Genomic DNA, 13,265 nt, shown 5'->3' with positions numbered 1-13,265 from the left:
TGTTAATTTGTTGGTCAAAGTGAGAATCTCTCCAAATGCATTTTGGGCCACTAAATTGCCTACAAAGCGATCTGTGTCATTTGTCGGTGTGTATGATTTGTACTATTTTCATTGGGGAATTTTATGCGAATAAAGAACCTGAACAGAACTGTTATTAGGCAAAGCGGGAAAAAAGAGACTTAGGCTACAGCCAATCTGTTGGCTAAAGCTACATGTGGGTCAAGGTCTTCACTCCATTGGAGATATGCAGACAATTGACGTAGCCGTAGCTCTAGAAGCCCACTTCGAACACAGCCATAGTTGGTCTCACCTCCGATTGTTGGTCCTTGACGGTGAAAGACACGATGATGACCTCTTTGTCTCTTCCCTGGTACTTGTCCACGGTGTTCACTTCAATGCCGTCATCCAGCATGGTTCCCAGCAGTTTGCACTGGTTACGATAAGGAGATATGACGCCGATGTTTCCAGCTGTGCAGCCACTCTGAAAATAGGTCAATGTATTGGTAATACCGGTAAAAGATCTTTCAACAACTGACTACAAATGATCTATTCAGATCAATGTCCACTATTCCTGTAAATTTTCAAGTGATAACATCTTTCAAAGCTCATGATTTCTCATTTTATACAAATTTACTTGTTACAATGAAAACACTGTGATAAAAATTACTTAGGTTGAATGCCAAGAAACCTGAAGTCTTATCAAAGAATAGAATAAAAATAGAATGTTCAAACCAATTTCTATAGGGCCAGCAAAAACTTTGCATTTGTTTCCAACTACATGGTAAAGAGATTAATCCTGTTGAGTACCTTCATGAGACAAAAGACAAGATACTTCACCAGCATGGCCTCTGCTGAGTTGACTGTGTGCTTCTCACCCAAGGACTCTGGGGACTTGACCTGCTTTTTAAAACATGAAAATCGCAAAATGGCTGTTTTCCCTTGTCTACAAAACAACCATAAAAATAGACTCTCAAAGTCTTTAATACATCTAGTTGTGAATGACATCAATTTCATTTTGTTTTTCTGTTTACTGGTCATGATTATTTTGTTGAATATGCACACTGAATTTTATTGCAATTTATTTCAAAATGTATGATTCTTGGAAGGACACAGTTTTTGTATAAAATTTATCTCACTTTCAAGGGTAAATAGTGATTTAGTTCCTTAATAACAAAAAAACGACCAAGCAATCAAACACTAACAGAGAACAGTAAATTCAATCATCAAATTTTTCACTCTCACCATCTGTATATACATGTATTTAATTGCAAGCAGCAAAGATAATCTTTAATCCATTTATGTGCAACAGAGTAGTGTGTACACAAGGAAAATACGCAGCTGAAAAACCCTACAAGAGATTGGGCTTAGAATTATGAATGATGCAACCAGAAAAGTGGAACATTTAGAGGAACAGCTTGAGTTCTGTTGAAACTCAGAGCCAGGGTTCCCCCAGGGTGCTGGAGGGCATGAGGTGGCCAAAACTGTTGACAAAATCTGCAGTGCGGTGGTAATGGTGATGACAATGCCAATAGGCTCTCTCACGGAACATCTAAAAATGTCCTCTGAAACCATTTCATCTTAAATAAACTAATCTTGCATTCTGTGCCTCTCTTCACCAGTCAAAGCAAATAGAAGGTTACACATCATGGCAAAAATGCTCAGATTTCTGTTCTTAGGTGTTTTCTTTGATTTTTAGTGTCATGTGACAACACATTGGTCAAAAGGACTGAGATGGTCACTGAAATGTGTGTGCCCGACTGCCCCATGGTTGGAAACACGGCAAAGGAATCCTGCTAGAGGAAATGGCAAATTTGTGCTGTCACAACAAATTTTCGTCCTGTGAAATCACAAACGTTAAAAAGGCATTTCAATCTGGACAACACAACTCACAAGATCATGACCACAATGCCTCAAAACATTTTGGAAAGTTTTCAAGTTTAGGGTAGATGTGAAGGATTTCGATTGCACGTGTAGGAAATGCAGTATTTTGAGAGCTGCATTTCTGAATTTACCTTTACAAATGACTCAAATGACTAATAAATAATAATCTCAGATTCTTCCTGATCTGGTGCAAAATTCACAAAAGACTAAACTTGTTCAACAGAGAGTATAAGTCCAATGATGAAACATGAGCAACATTTTTTCTTTCTTCAATGTCTTTCATGTTGATATACGCGTAAATCACCATCTTTTTCATTTGTATCATTGGGAAGCAATTAACATTTCAACTCTCATGCATAGCTATTATGAACAAATTGCAAAACGATTAAATGAATAATGTAAGATTTATTATGTTATCAATCTTAAGCTTTCATAATCTAGACAGTCCTGTAATGCACACTTGGCTTTTCCTCTCCAAACTCCAAGCTATTTTCCATGTCCATCTCTTCCCAGTCTATCCATGTCCTTCAAGTTACTCACAGAGTAGAAGTACGAACATAACACACTGTACATGTACATTCAGAGTGGGTTTTCTCAGGTAGCACAAGAGTTAAAATGGCTCCTTTCCACTAAAACCATTTCAGTTTGATTATTTTGGCCCTCAAGTTTTAGTTCATGTTGGTTTTCTCATCCTGCAATTTAATGCTAGATCCAATCCAGTTTTAAGCATTTTATTACGTGAGAGTGAAGATGCTGTTCTTTAACGACTATAATGTACGATTGTACTGTGGCAGCTCTTCAGGTCAACAAGCTTGGGTCCCTTGGGACAGATGACAGAGTGTAGAATATAAATTTACAATGTACATGGCTCTACCCGGTATGACACTTGTGCCGAGACGAGGAGTCGATGTTCACTCATATTCATAGTAAGCACAGTCTTCCACTGGCATAAAGAATTTCTTGGTGTCTACCTGGGATGCAGTGACGTTGTTGAGTTGACACAACTCTCCTGACAAATTGAAGGAGTGGCAGAGGGGATCTGAAATGCATGCCAAGCAACACTGCACAGGACTTGCGATGACAGTCTCCTTGAAGGCATGGCCAAGCAAACAGTAGGGCGGGATGTGACGACCAAAGTCCAAAGGGGACACGGTGCGGCAATGCAGAGGCGTACGGCACCTGTTGCGTTCGCACATGAAGGGCTTGTTGTCTGTACAATTGTACAAGTCCCAGACTCCAATGCGGTACTTCAGCACCAAACAACCAGGATGGGTCAGTTTGTTCCATGGATTCAGGCCAGTATAGTTGCCCTGGTCTCGTCCGTAGCATTCCACCCGGCCTTTGCAAGTCCTGTCGTAAGTACAACCCAGCCATATGTAGCGGTCAGGATTGCTCCTTATGATGGCTTTGTTTAGGACTTGCCAGATGAAGTCGTTCTCGCCCTGGGAGTTGGGCACGGCTAAGTCTCCATTCTGCTGTTGGCAGACTGCCCGTGCCCGGTCCCAGTCATACAGGCTATTGGCAAACATAAAGTAGCATGACTGGTTGTAACGCAACCAGTCTTGTGGACAGCCATTACTGCGTGTTTCCAGACTGGAAACAGCAGCAGCAAACATTATGAATAGTACACTAATTGTAGGCAAATGAAAACAAACAGGCATGGTTATCCAAGTACGATGACAACAGTTAGCATCCAATTTAAAGCTCTTTTTCTTAATTCTGAAGCTAAGCTTCTCCACTGAAAAAGCAGCTAGGCTCAGTCAGGCAGATTAGTTTCCCAAGGTCCATGAACATAAATGTGCAACTGCAAAAGCCAAGTTTTTACCTCCGTTCCGCTGCAAAGCAGAGACCGCTGCTTCAGAGCAACTAATCGCTACCTGTCATTCTCTCCTCCGTTTTTCTTTCTTAAGTCTGTTGCTACCACCCACTTACACAAGTACATCTATTTGTGCATGTAGGAGCCTGGTATGTGCACTGCATAAAAACTGAAGGCCAGCTTCTGGAAATCGTGAATTTTAAATGATGATCCTTTGGTGGCACAACTTGCTAATGGCTTGTTGCTCTCATTTCCTTGATATCTTGAAATGAGGAGGAGAAAGTCTCAAGCTTTTATTGGACAAAACGTCACGGTGGATGGTTCCAATTCATTAATCATCCACAAGAAGCACTTACAAATGAGTCAGTTTGGGTCAAATCTAACCAGTGAAATCAGCCATCTGGAACTGTGTCCATCAAATTATCACCTACTCGAATAGCTGACATCCACAGGCTGTGCTTAGATAAAGCCAACTTTCCCAAAGGGGCTTGATACATCCGGGTTGGTGCACACCTCCCTTTTGCATGCATCCTAGAAAGGGACTGTTCTAGATTCAGTTCCTTGCCTTGCCCACCTTACCAGCAGCAGTACAGCCAAAACTCGGCCAAAGTAATGCATTGTGCATGCTCTATACATTAGCAACATTACACTCCACTGAGCAAATTGCTCTGAAGACACACGGCTGACAGGTGAACCATTGAAGTACAAAGAAAAAGTAGCAAATATTTCACCACGAGTAAGCCTTCATATTTTAAAAATTAATGTGATGAAAACACAAGACTTGGTATGTTTGGTGTGTTTAAATAACTTCAACTAAATTACCTTGATGGCAAGTGTTAAGAACACAGGGATCGGAACCTTACAAAAATGAAGACTGCGCCCATCAAACTTGATTATTTTTTTGGGCTGCATTCTTTCAAATTTATCGTCTCCCAGTACTGATGAACAGCAGCGGTGGAACCATTTCCAAAGGGGGGGGATAACCGTGAGACCATCAGGCATCAACTATTAATAGACCGATGCACTAACCACTTCGTGCCGGGGCATTTTTCAACGTTGATGATGCTGGGCCGGCATGACTATCATTTTTTCCGTTTTCAAAATCCTTCAAAAATTCATCATTCCATTTAACGGTCGTTTATAGCCGCACAGAGTAATCTGTAGGCACTACTCTAAGTTGACAGGTGACCTTAATTGACGCCCGAGTATTTCAGCCAGGCCTGCAGCCTTGTGAATAGAGCCCAGATTGTGCGGTGTTATACAACTGTCTTTTGTTCACGAACCTGGCTCAGTGCACTGCTGGCCTCTTTTCAATAGGGGCCAGATAAGCATGCAGCGGTGCTGTGTGGCTCATCGCTGCGGTGGTGGAGCGCTTTTGTCCCCGGTGGTAATCCGCTTGCTCTCAATGCCCCAAACCCTGGTATACAGTTTCTAAATAACGCTGGATTATCACCACTTTTGAGAGTGAAAAATGCCTGTAATGCCCAGCAGCCTGGTCTTTTGTTCAGAGTACGGTCTTTTGTTACAGGGCCCAGTTTCCTTTGTCCGAGTTCGGAGACCCCGGCCACGCATATAAACCATACGGCTCCGATTTCGGAGTCCCCGGCTGGTAGTTGGTTAAGCCACACCCCATTAGAAGGACCTGCCAAAAGTGCGTAGTGGGGGAGGGGGTGAGGCCCAGTCAAAAAAGTTACAGGGCCACTCCTGCCCCCTCCGGCTTCCACGACCAATGCTCATGAAGAGGGGCAAAGACCTCAGGAACTATACTTCAGACTACACTCAAAACGCGATGGTCCTAGGTTAGCTTGAACAGTGATGCAATGACACACAAGTCTGGTAACATTTCTTTTTGGCCAACTATTGAGGCAGCATATACAAAGGCATTATTTGATTTACATGTTTCTTTTTTCAACTCATTTCTCAGATCAGAAATAAAAAATGCAGCCATACAAGTGCCAACACCTTTTCTGGTTGGGTTTTCCATGCATCTGTGCACAAACATGGATACACGGACAGATGAAGCACTTGTTTTATTTTGGTACTTTGACCTTTTTTTTTTTCAAAATTTTGAATGGGTGTATTATTAGCTGACCACTGAAACAAAACACAGCAATGCAATGCCAAAAAGGACAAACCTTCATTAAAATTTGATCTAGTAATTGGAGGCATTAAGCTATTGTGGTAGCGGTCATGACAGCTAGCTAAAGCTTTTTAAAGCATCAATACTTTAACACAAAGCTGCTTTTCGGTGCAAACAATAGCTATTAACGAAGTTTTAATTATTCAACTGAACCTTCTGTTGTCATCGAAATACACAAAGAGAAACAACTGTTTGACTGTGTACGGAAATATTTGTTTATCAGTCCTCTGATGCAACTTTTATGCTTGGTTGAGAGTTCCCTCGAGTCTGAGGATTTGTAACCGATATATTTCTATGGATTTGCGGAAATGTAACAGAATACATAGTAATCTCTGAATACATTTACTTGTTTCAATAACAACGGTAATTTTTGTGTTTAAGTCACTTACGTTGAGTGTATGTCTGAGTGTCACAGGTCACAACTCACTATTATTTGGAATATCAGTTATTCCCTCTACTGAGCAGATACACGTGTTGGCTTCCAGACACCAACAAATTGCAGCGCAATAATTGTCAATGCTAGTGTGCTCAACGCAGAACTGTCGTGTATGGGGGGGGCATCTGCTCCCTGAGGCATGTAAACAATTTCTTTTTATTTTGTTCTGAGGAGTTTAAGGCACCCAGCACTTTAGGGAAAAACAATTTTAGGCAAAGCCAATGGCAGCAGCTCTTGAGGCAGAGAGAAAAGATCATGGATGGACAACAGGTCAGAATGGAGGAAAGTGTCACCAAAGCTCTGTCAGAATATAGCATGTGATCATGCTAATGATGACTGCCAAAATCGCCCTCCCTCCCACCGACACAAGACCTACCTACACCACTGCACTGAACTATAAAAGTGCCATTCTCTGTTAAATTCCTGACACAGTTCCCATATTTCAAAATGCATACCTTGTCAGTGTTGAGGAAGCATACAGTGGTTGCTGGCTGGAGAGCTTTCAGTGTCCATGAATTGTCACCGGACCCTGCTAAGAGTTCCTGCATTAAGAATTTTAAATCATTTTCACTTTCAACACTCAGTTAATAACGTCATCCAAAAAGTACTTTTCATTTTTAAGGCTTCATAAAAGAGAAAAAAAGGACCGTGTGCTGAATACAAATTCTTTTCCCCTTCCTCCAGTCTCAAATCTGCATTCAGAACTACGGTCAGTCTTTTTAGTTCAACATCGGCCATTATATTAATGACTAACTTAATAATTCAAATGAATACATCGCAAGGGATAGGAAGTATCTTTACCGATTTGACAGAATCCCATTTGGGTAGACGCAGTGTTGCCATGGAAACCTTTTCATTTCCACACTGAAGCCTGTCTTCATACACCAGCGCATTACTCAACATCATGATGTCAGAGTTCATTCGGTATTGGAGACTCAGCTGGACTGTGGCCAATGGGTGGGCCTCGTGTTTGACACCGAGTCGTTGGAAAAGGCTCTCGTCCATTCCTAGCTGCCTGCAGAAAAGAAACAGAACAGCTGAACAAAGCTCATTCTTTTCTATACAAATTTTTCTGGTCAGAAGAACGACTCCCAAACAAGCGAGGCTCTGTAAAATTTTAACATTCAACTGTTGTAGTCAAATTTCTTCATGAGTGTATGACAAAAAGCACGCATTTAAGCCAGTTGTCATGACAACTGTGAACTGTGCACAAAATACCAGAAATTGCCAGTTTGAACAAATAATTTGGGGAATATTTTTAGAATGAAATTCTGTCGTAAGCCCAGAAGTGTAGAAGTATCAGAACCAACAAAAATGTTTTGGAAGTTCTACCTTGTCACAGCAAGTTCTTACCTTGCCACAGCAAATTATTATCTCTTGGGTATCTATCTTACCACCACGAGTTAGCATCTTGCCGCAAGGAGATAGCTCACCACAATAAGATATCAACTCCACAGCAAGACAGCACTTAAAATTTTTGGTCATGGCTCATCTACACTTCCATAGTTAGCATTCTTAAAACTAGTTCATGACAATTCATTTTGAGAGAGTTGTGAAATTTTTCATATTCTCTACAAATGAATTTGACTCATTCTTCAATTCCATATTCAGATGTAAAGAAATGGACAAAAATTTAAAACTACGAAATAAAAGTGTGATTTCCATTTATAAATTGAATTATCGTTTATTCTAATATCCTTCTACACCTCTGCACAAAACACACAGCCCAACACTTGGGAGAATTTTACCTTGCAACACCACTTTGAACAAGCGGAGGAAGCTGCTTGTGGTCACCAACTAAGACAAAGCGCCGGGCATGGAAGAGCGGCCCAAGGCACACCAGTTGGCTGATCTGGGAAGCCTCATCGACAATACAGACGTCGAACATGCGGTGGGTCAGGAGGGCGTGCTTGGCACCGAGGCAAGTTGTAGCAACAATAAGCTTTGATGAAAAGTGGAAGGAAAACTGCAGAGTTGAGAGTTGGTCACAAGTCAAATCAAGTCACTCACGGGTCAATCAGTCCTAAATAAATCCTAAAAAGCTATTTAAATGGACTGTGACAGAGGGGTGCCTTTGACAATGCTCATATCTTCAGTTCAGACCCGATTTATAAACTGACTTGCAAATTTACTTGTGGCATGACTTGTGATTGGCCTGTGACTGACTCAGTTCCAATTTTGTAAAAATCAGAATATAAGTTGCAAGGAGTTGCAGAGCAATGTCAAATTTATACATTACAGTCTGGTTTTACTGGGTTGATTTGCGACAGGCGTACCCATATTATCTACTAAACATAAGATTTGCAAAGTGCAGAAAATACATGGTTTGGTATGAGTAGGCTACCAACCAAAGTACCATACAAATATTACATAAGACTGGTTAACTTTTTGTTTTTTTGCCGGGTAAATAAATCTGTCAAGCCAGGTTTGCCATTTACCATCTCCATGAAATTAGGCAAAGGGTAACATTACCTGCAGAGCAGGTAAACCAGACAATGTAAGGTGGAATTCCAGTGAAGTTACTTTTATCCAGCGAAGTTATTTTTACAAAGTGGACGAGTGACCATTCTGAACTAACAATTACAACTCTGAGGACATAAAACAAATGCTGCTTGTAAAAAAACTCACTCAGAGGTGATTCTGACTCAGTGAACGACAATGTCTTCTGTTCTGTGGTAGATGGCATGGATAATTCTCACCTTTGTTTCGAAGAGCGAAGCCAGCTGCTGGACACTCCTAGCTCCACTCAGCAATTCTTTCTCAGAGTATGCAGCTAGTTCAGGGTGAATGCGATGCACTTCTCCTAGTCTCAGAGGAGACAAGCCAAACTAAAGAGAGGGAAAATGGTCAGGAAAGACACTCCCGATTTCAGTATTTGAATCAAGTATGTGAAATGCGGACAAGACAATTGGTACTATGTGGGAGCCAGTCTGTCTTCTTTAATAATTTGTACACAATGTGACCACATGCAATGATCCAATTCACTTATTTTGCAATAGGTTTTACTTTATTGCAAAGGGGGAACTGAGTCCTGTGTTTGATATTTCACTTATTTTGACATCCTGATGCAAATGAACACTGCACGGATTCCAAATGTTTAGGGCTGATTCCAACAGATTTCATCGCGCTAAATTCTCTTTATATCAAGGCCTTTAACATCAGAAGTGCTGGTGGTGACTTCTGACTCTTTTTTTTAGGCTGGGACAAAAATGGTTGTACTGCAAGCATGGCAAAGCGATACTCCACCAAGCACAGCCTCAAACAATTTTGTCAAATGAATGTTAACGAGTTAAGGTCACCCAGGTTTGCAACAAGCAGAGAAGGCTAAAATGGAAGTGAATAAATTGGCCTACCTTGGTTAACTTGAGGAGGATGTTGTCGACAGCGGAGTGTGTGTAGCTTGTCAGTAGTACAGAGAGATTGCAAGCATACAAGATGCGAACCAGGGCCACAATGGTTGTTGTCTTGCCTTCAAGCAAAGTTCAACAAACTCAGCTGAAACATTTGTCAACTGTCCAGCATGGGAAGTTTAAAATTCTACTAACTGTCTGACGTAAGGGGAATTAAACATAAATGTTTTTCTCATCTCACAGTAGTCAATGGTTCTGAAGTAAAAAGTAACTGCCTGTGCATAAAAAAGAATGTTTTCTGTAAATTCCTAATGAAGGCTGCAAATTTACTCAAGTGTTGTGAAGAAATAGTCCATAAAATGTATGCATAACATCCCAAGTCAACACAAAAAGAAATACCGAAATGACCAAAAAACTAACAAACCAGAAGGGGTAATACAGTTCATTTTGAATTTATTTCTAGTCAAACACCGGAAAAAAGAAGAAAAAGAAATAATTAACAATGTCAAAAGCTCCAGCAACACCTTTAGCTGCAATCTTCAAATCCAATTTCAATTGATTTTAATTAAATCATAACCAAACTGATCCCAAATTTCTACCTGTGCCTGGCATGCCAATGATCAATGTATAATCGTGGCTCTTCAATACTGAATTGATGGCTGTCTGTTGATCTGTATTCAACGAGCTTAAGATTTCAGCCACTAAAATAAACAAAATAAAATGCCAATGTGACAACTGGAAGACAAAACATGAAGAATTATTTGCCTGTAGATTGCTCTGTTGGTGACATTCCTTCATAAAAGAAGTGACACTAGAGTTGAATCAGTTTAAAAAAGATTCATCAGGCCTTGATATTTTTCCCTTCAAAACTCCAAAGTTTATTTCTTCCCTAGGAGTAAAAACATTGCCAATAATATTCTGTCAGCTACTGTCGAATGGTATTTTTGGTCGAGACATTTTTTCTGAATTCAAATTCTCTGAAGTGTCGGATGTAATGAAAAGAATCCAGTGGACAAACAAAAATACTGTTGATTTTGAATAAGAGAAATATGAAGGTTTGGACGCAGGCATGCAAAATGTTCCAATATTTGCAAAAGAATTTGTACTTAAAGTTGAGTCCAAGACCTTTCACAAATATCGGGACATTTTTCAGCACCCTTTTTGTACTGATATCTAGACAACTCCTCATAATCGAGAGCCCAAGTATCAAGTCCGTACACTGTGTAGAGTCTAACAATCCATGCTTGGTGAATTTTATGGATAAAAGAAAAGAACTTGGCTAGAAGATGCACGTAGGACCACTTAGGGTGAGAAACTAGGCTTGTGAGTGAGTGAGTGAGTGAGTGAGTGAGTGAGTGAATGAATGAATGGCAGTCATTTTTTTTGGTTGTTTTGTATAAACTTGGAATTTGTATGCTTTACACAGGTGAAATTTTATCAACTGTATAAATCTAGGCCATCTTTCCATGTCACTTTACCTTTAGCCTTGGCGGAGTCAGGAATCTGTGGTTGACTGTCAAACCCTGGTTCACTTAGTTCCACTATGAGCTTACGAAGTCGGAAACTAAAACAGTATTCCAAGAAACATTTTCAAGTCTTTCTGTTAATATTTTCTCAGTCCACTCAACAAACCATGAGAGAGCTCAACTAAAGACCCCCAGTGGCACATATTTCTCATCTTCCAAGTATACAGCAAAGGACTAAAATCTTCTCATATTTTACCTGCTTTTACCTTTAAGTAACATTCTGCCTTCCTGTTTGCAACCTATCTCTGCTCATCCCTTTTCAATAAAGATAAAGAATGTTCCAAGCAAAGTGCTTTGATGAAAACACTGTTTCTTATCTCCAGGCCGAGAGGCAGTCACAACAAATGTAGAGGCACGATGCCCACGTGAGACGCCCACGCGAGGCGCAAACCTAATACAGTTGGTGTGATGTGTCCTCTGGGTGCTTTGCTGACCATATCATCCAGATACAGAACACATAATATTTTAGCTGGTAACCAGTTTCTGCTGAGCAAATCTTGTTTTACCTAGCAGGTTTCACTGTTTAGCATTGGCCCCAAAACTTAAATATTCCAGATTATGACACAAACTTTTGGATTTGACGTCTCAAATGGCGTTGGCAGCGTGAATGATTATGTGGATTACGTCTTTTGTTACAACTTACGCATTTTCATCATTGCGCATCAGTTGGGCTAAATTGACCAGACTGGATGCCATGGTGTTGTAAGCATCGTCTTTATCCATGCGAAAGGCCTGGCTGCCTCTCCCGTTGGACTGTAAAGGTCTGAGAAAAAAATATTGGATAACTTTGTCTCGTCAATTACCAACAAAAATGATGTTTCACCTTCTTTTGCAAACACAAATGAGCAACAATAAATTCAAGAATCCTCTGATGATGTCGTCGCTCAGGTTACAAAATTCTCTTTGCTGATATGCTTTCACAGAATGTGGGTTGTGTGGGAAAACCGATTTAAAATTGGCACCATCGTATAGATTTCATGTCTGGATGACAAACCCAATGTAACTGCTGAAGGACGCTGTAATTATGCTATGAAACTGCTCACCGTTTACATGATTAGTGTATTCAACTATGACTTAACCTGGCAGTTTTCAGTCCTCTCATTTCCATAGAATTTTACACACAACCTTGGGGGTTACAGTTATGCAAGATGGCACTCCATTATTTTTGCTAGTTGAGAGTAAAGTGTTTAAGACATTGCAAAACTCTGGAATTTTTTTCAGTCCTACATTGGAGTTACTGGCAACAGATGCTTGGGTTTGGGGTCTACAAGCAATTACAACTTCAAGTATGAAAACGACGATTGCTGACGACAAAAACTGATGTTTTACCTTTCTGATTTGATTTTCACTTCTGTAGATGTGATGCTCTCTACAAACCCTGTGCAAGTCGCTACTTGCCTGGTTCCCTCTACGGAAACCACCACACGATCTCCAGTGGAAACGTCAAACTCTAATATGGATTTGCTAGGGGGATGCACAATTCTGGAGGAATTAATGAAAACTTGGCAATGTACCAACTTTCAAAGAAGTTCTCATCTTACAGAGAAATGATGACTGCAAGATATTGTAAAGACAAGTAAAATTTAACAGAAAAGAGCTGATACACTTTACATTACCAAGTCCACCAAAAATATATTCATGAGATTAGTTCAAGGTTGAAATCATAGGAATAAAGAATCAAGACCAGTCAAAAGAATCCAACAAAATCCAAAACAGTTCTAACCATTTTAAAAAATGGATGTTCATGTAGCTAGCTTCACAATTTTGCTATCAAAGGGTGCTGTTGGCTTCAGCAAACTTGGTGCCTAAAACTGCCCCGAGAGAGTCAAAAACCCCTCTTCTAAAATCACAGGAACATTAGAAGATATTATCAGCAGTGGTGTCTTACCCAAGATGATTGGTTGATCGTTTGAAGGTAAGATGGTAGGTGTCTTGCGTTTTGTTGTGTCTACATCCAGCCAACAGTAAACCACTCAGACACTGGCCCCTGCTGCTCAGCTCTCTGGGCAACAAATACATAAAGGTCAAAAATTGCTCCGAAATTTAGCTTGGTATGCCATTATAAGACAAATGCAGTCATTGTATGCATGCATTGGAACAGCTAGTGAGGCTGGTT

At 40.4% G+C, this 13,265-nt stretch overlaps 2 protein-coding genes across 3 annotated transcripts in view; both read right to left on the bottom strand.

Annotated features, from left to right (window-relative positions):
• The window catches only part of dna2 (DNA replication helicase/nuclease 2), a 30,421-nt gene that overhangs the window by 3,732 nt on the left and 13,424 nt on the right, over nucleotides 1-13,265 (bottom strand). The window contains exons 17-28 of one of the 2 annotated variants that reach the window (XM_087133902.1): nucleotides 13,038-13,151; nucleotides 12,479-12,631; nucleotides 11,793-11,912; nucleotides 11,102-11,187; nucleotides 10,223-10,324; nucleotides 9,627-9,742; nucleotides 8,973-9,101; nucleotides 8,022-8,215; nucleotides 7,075-7,288; nucleotides 6,729-6,815; nucleotides 808-900; nucleotides 311-481 (exon numbers count right to left, since the gene is read on the bottom strand). In XM_087133902.1, the coding sequence (XP_086990028.1) occupies nucleotides 311-481; nucleotides 808-900; nucleotides 6,729-6,815; nucleotides 7,075-7,288; nucleotides 8,022-8,215; nucleotides 8,973-9,101; nucleotides 9,627-9,742; nucleotides 10,223-10,324; nucleotides 11,102-11,187; nucleotides 11,793-11,912; nucleotides 12,479-12,631; nucleotides 13,038-13,151 (1,579 nt within the window). The remainder of the gene's footprint in view (nucleotides 1-310; nucleotides 482-807; nucleotides 901-6,728; nucleotides 6,816-7,074; nucleotides 7,289-8,021; nucleotides 8,216-8,972; nucleotides 9,102-9,626; nucleotides 9,743-10,222; nucleotides 10,325-11,101; nucleotides 11,188-11,792; nucleotides 11,913-12,478; nucleotides 12,632-13,037; nucleotides 13,152-13,265) is intronic. The other variant, XM_087133904.1, reaches the window with a different exon arrangement.
• Nucleotides 917-6,721, bottom strand: LOC147799740 (C-type lectin 9a-like). Its single transcript, XM_087133917.1, has one exon. It carries the CDS (start codon nucleotides 3,540-3,542, stop codon nucleotides 2,793-2,795), a length of 750 nt encoding a protein of 249 aa, XP_086990043.1. The 5' UTR covers nucleotides 3,543-6,721; the 3' UTR covers nucleotides 917-2,792.

Source organism: Acanthaster planci, linkage group LG03 (genome assembly GCF_054643075.1).
Source record: "Acanthaster planci isolate LZ-2023a linkage group LG03, COTS_SCS, whole genome shotgun sequence".
NCBI lineage: Eukaryota > Metazoa > Echinodermata > Asteroidea > Valvatida > Acanthasteridae > Acanthaster > Acanthaster planci.
This window is presented reverse-complemented; position numbering and strand designations above follow the sequence as displayed.

Coding starts and splice junctions, on each gene's coding strand:
- LOC147799740 (XM_087133917.1), bottom strand. CDS start 3,542: ATGCCTGTTTGTTTTCATTTGCCTACAATTAGTGTACTATTCATAATG.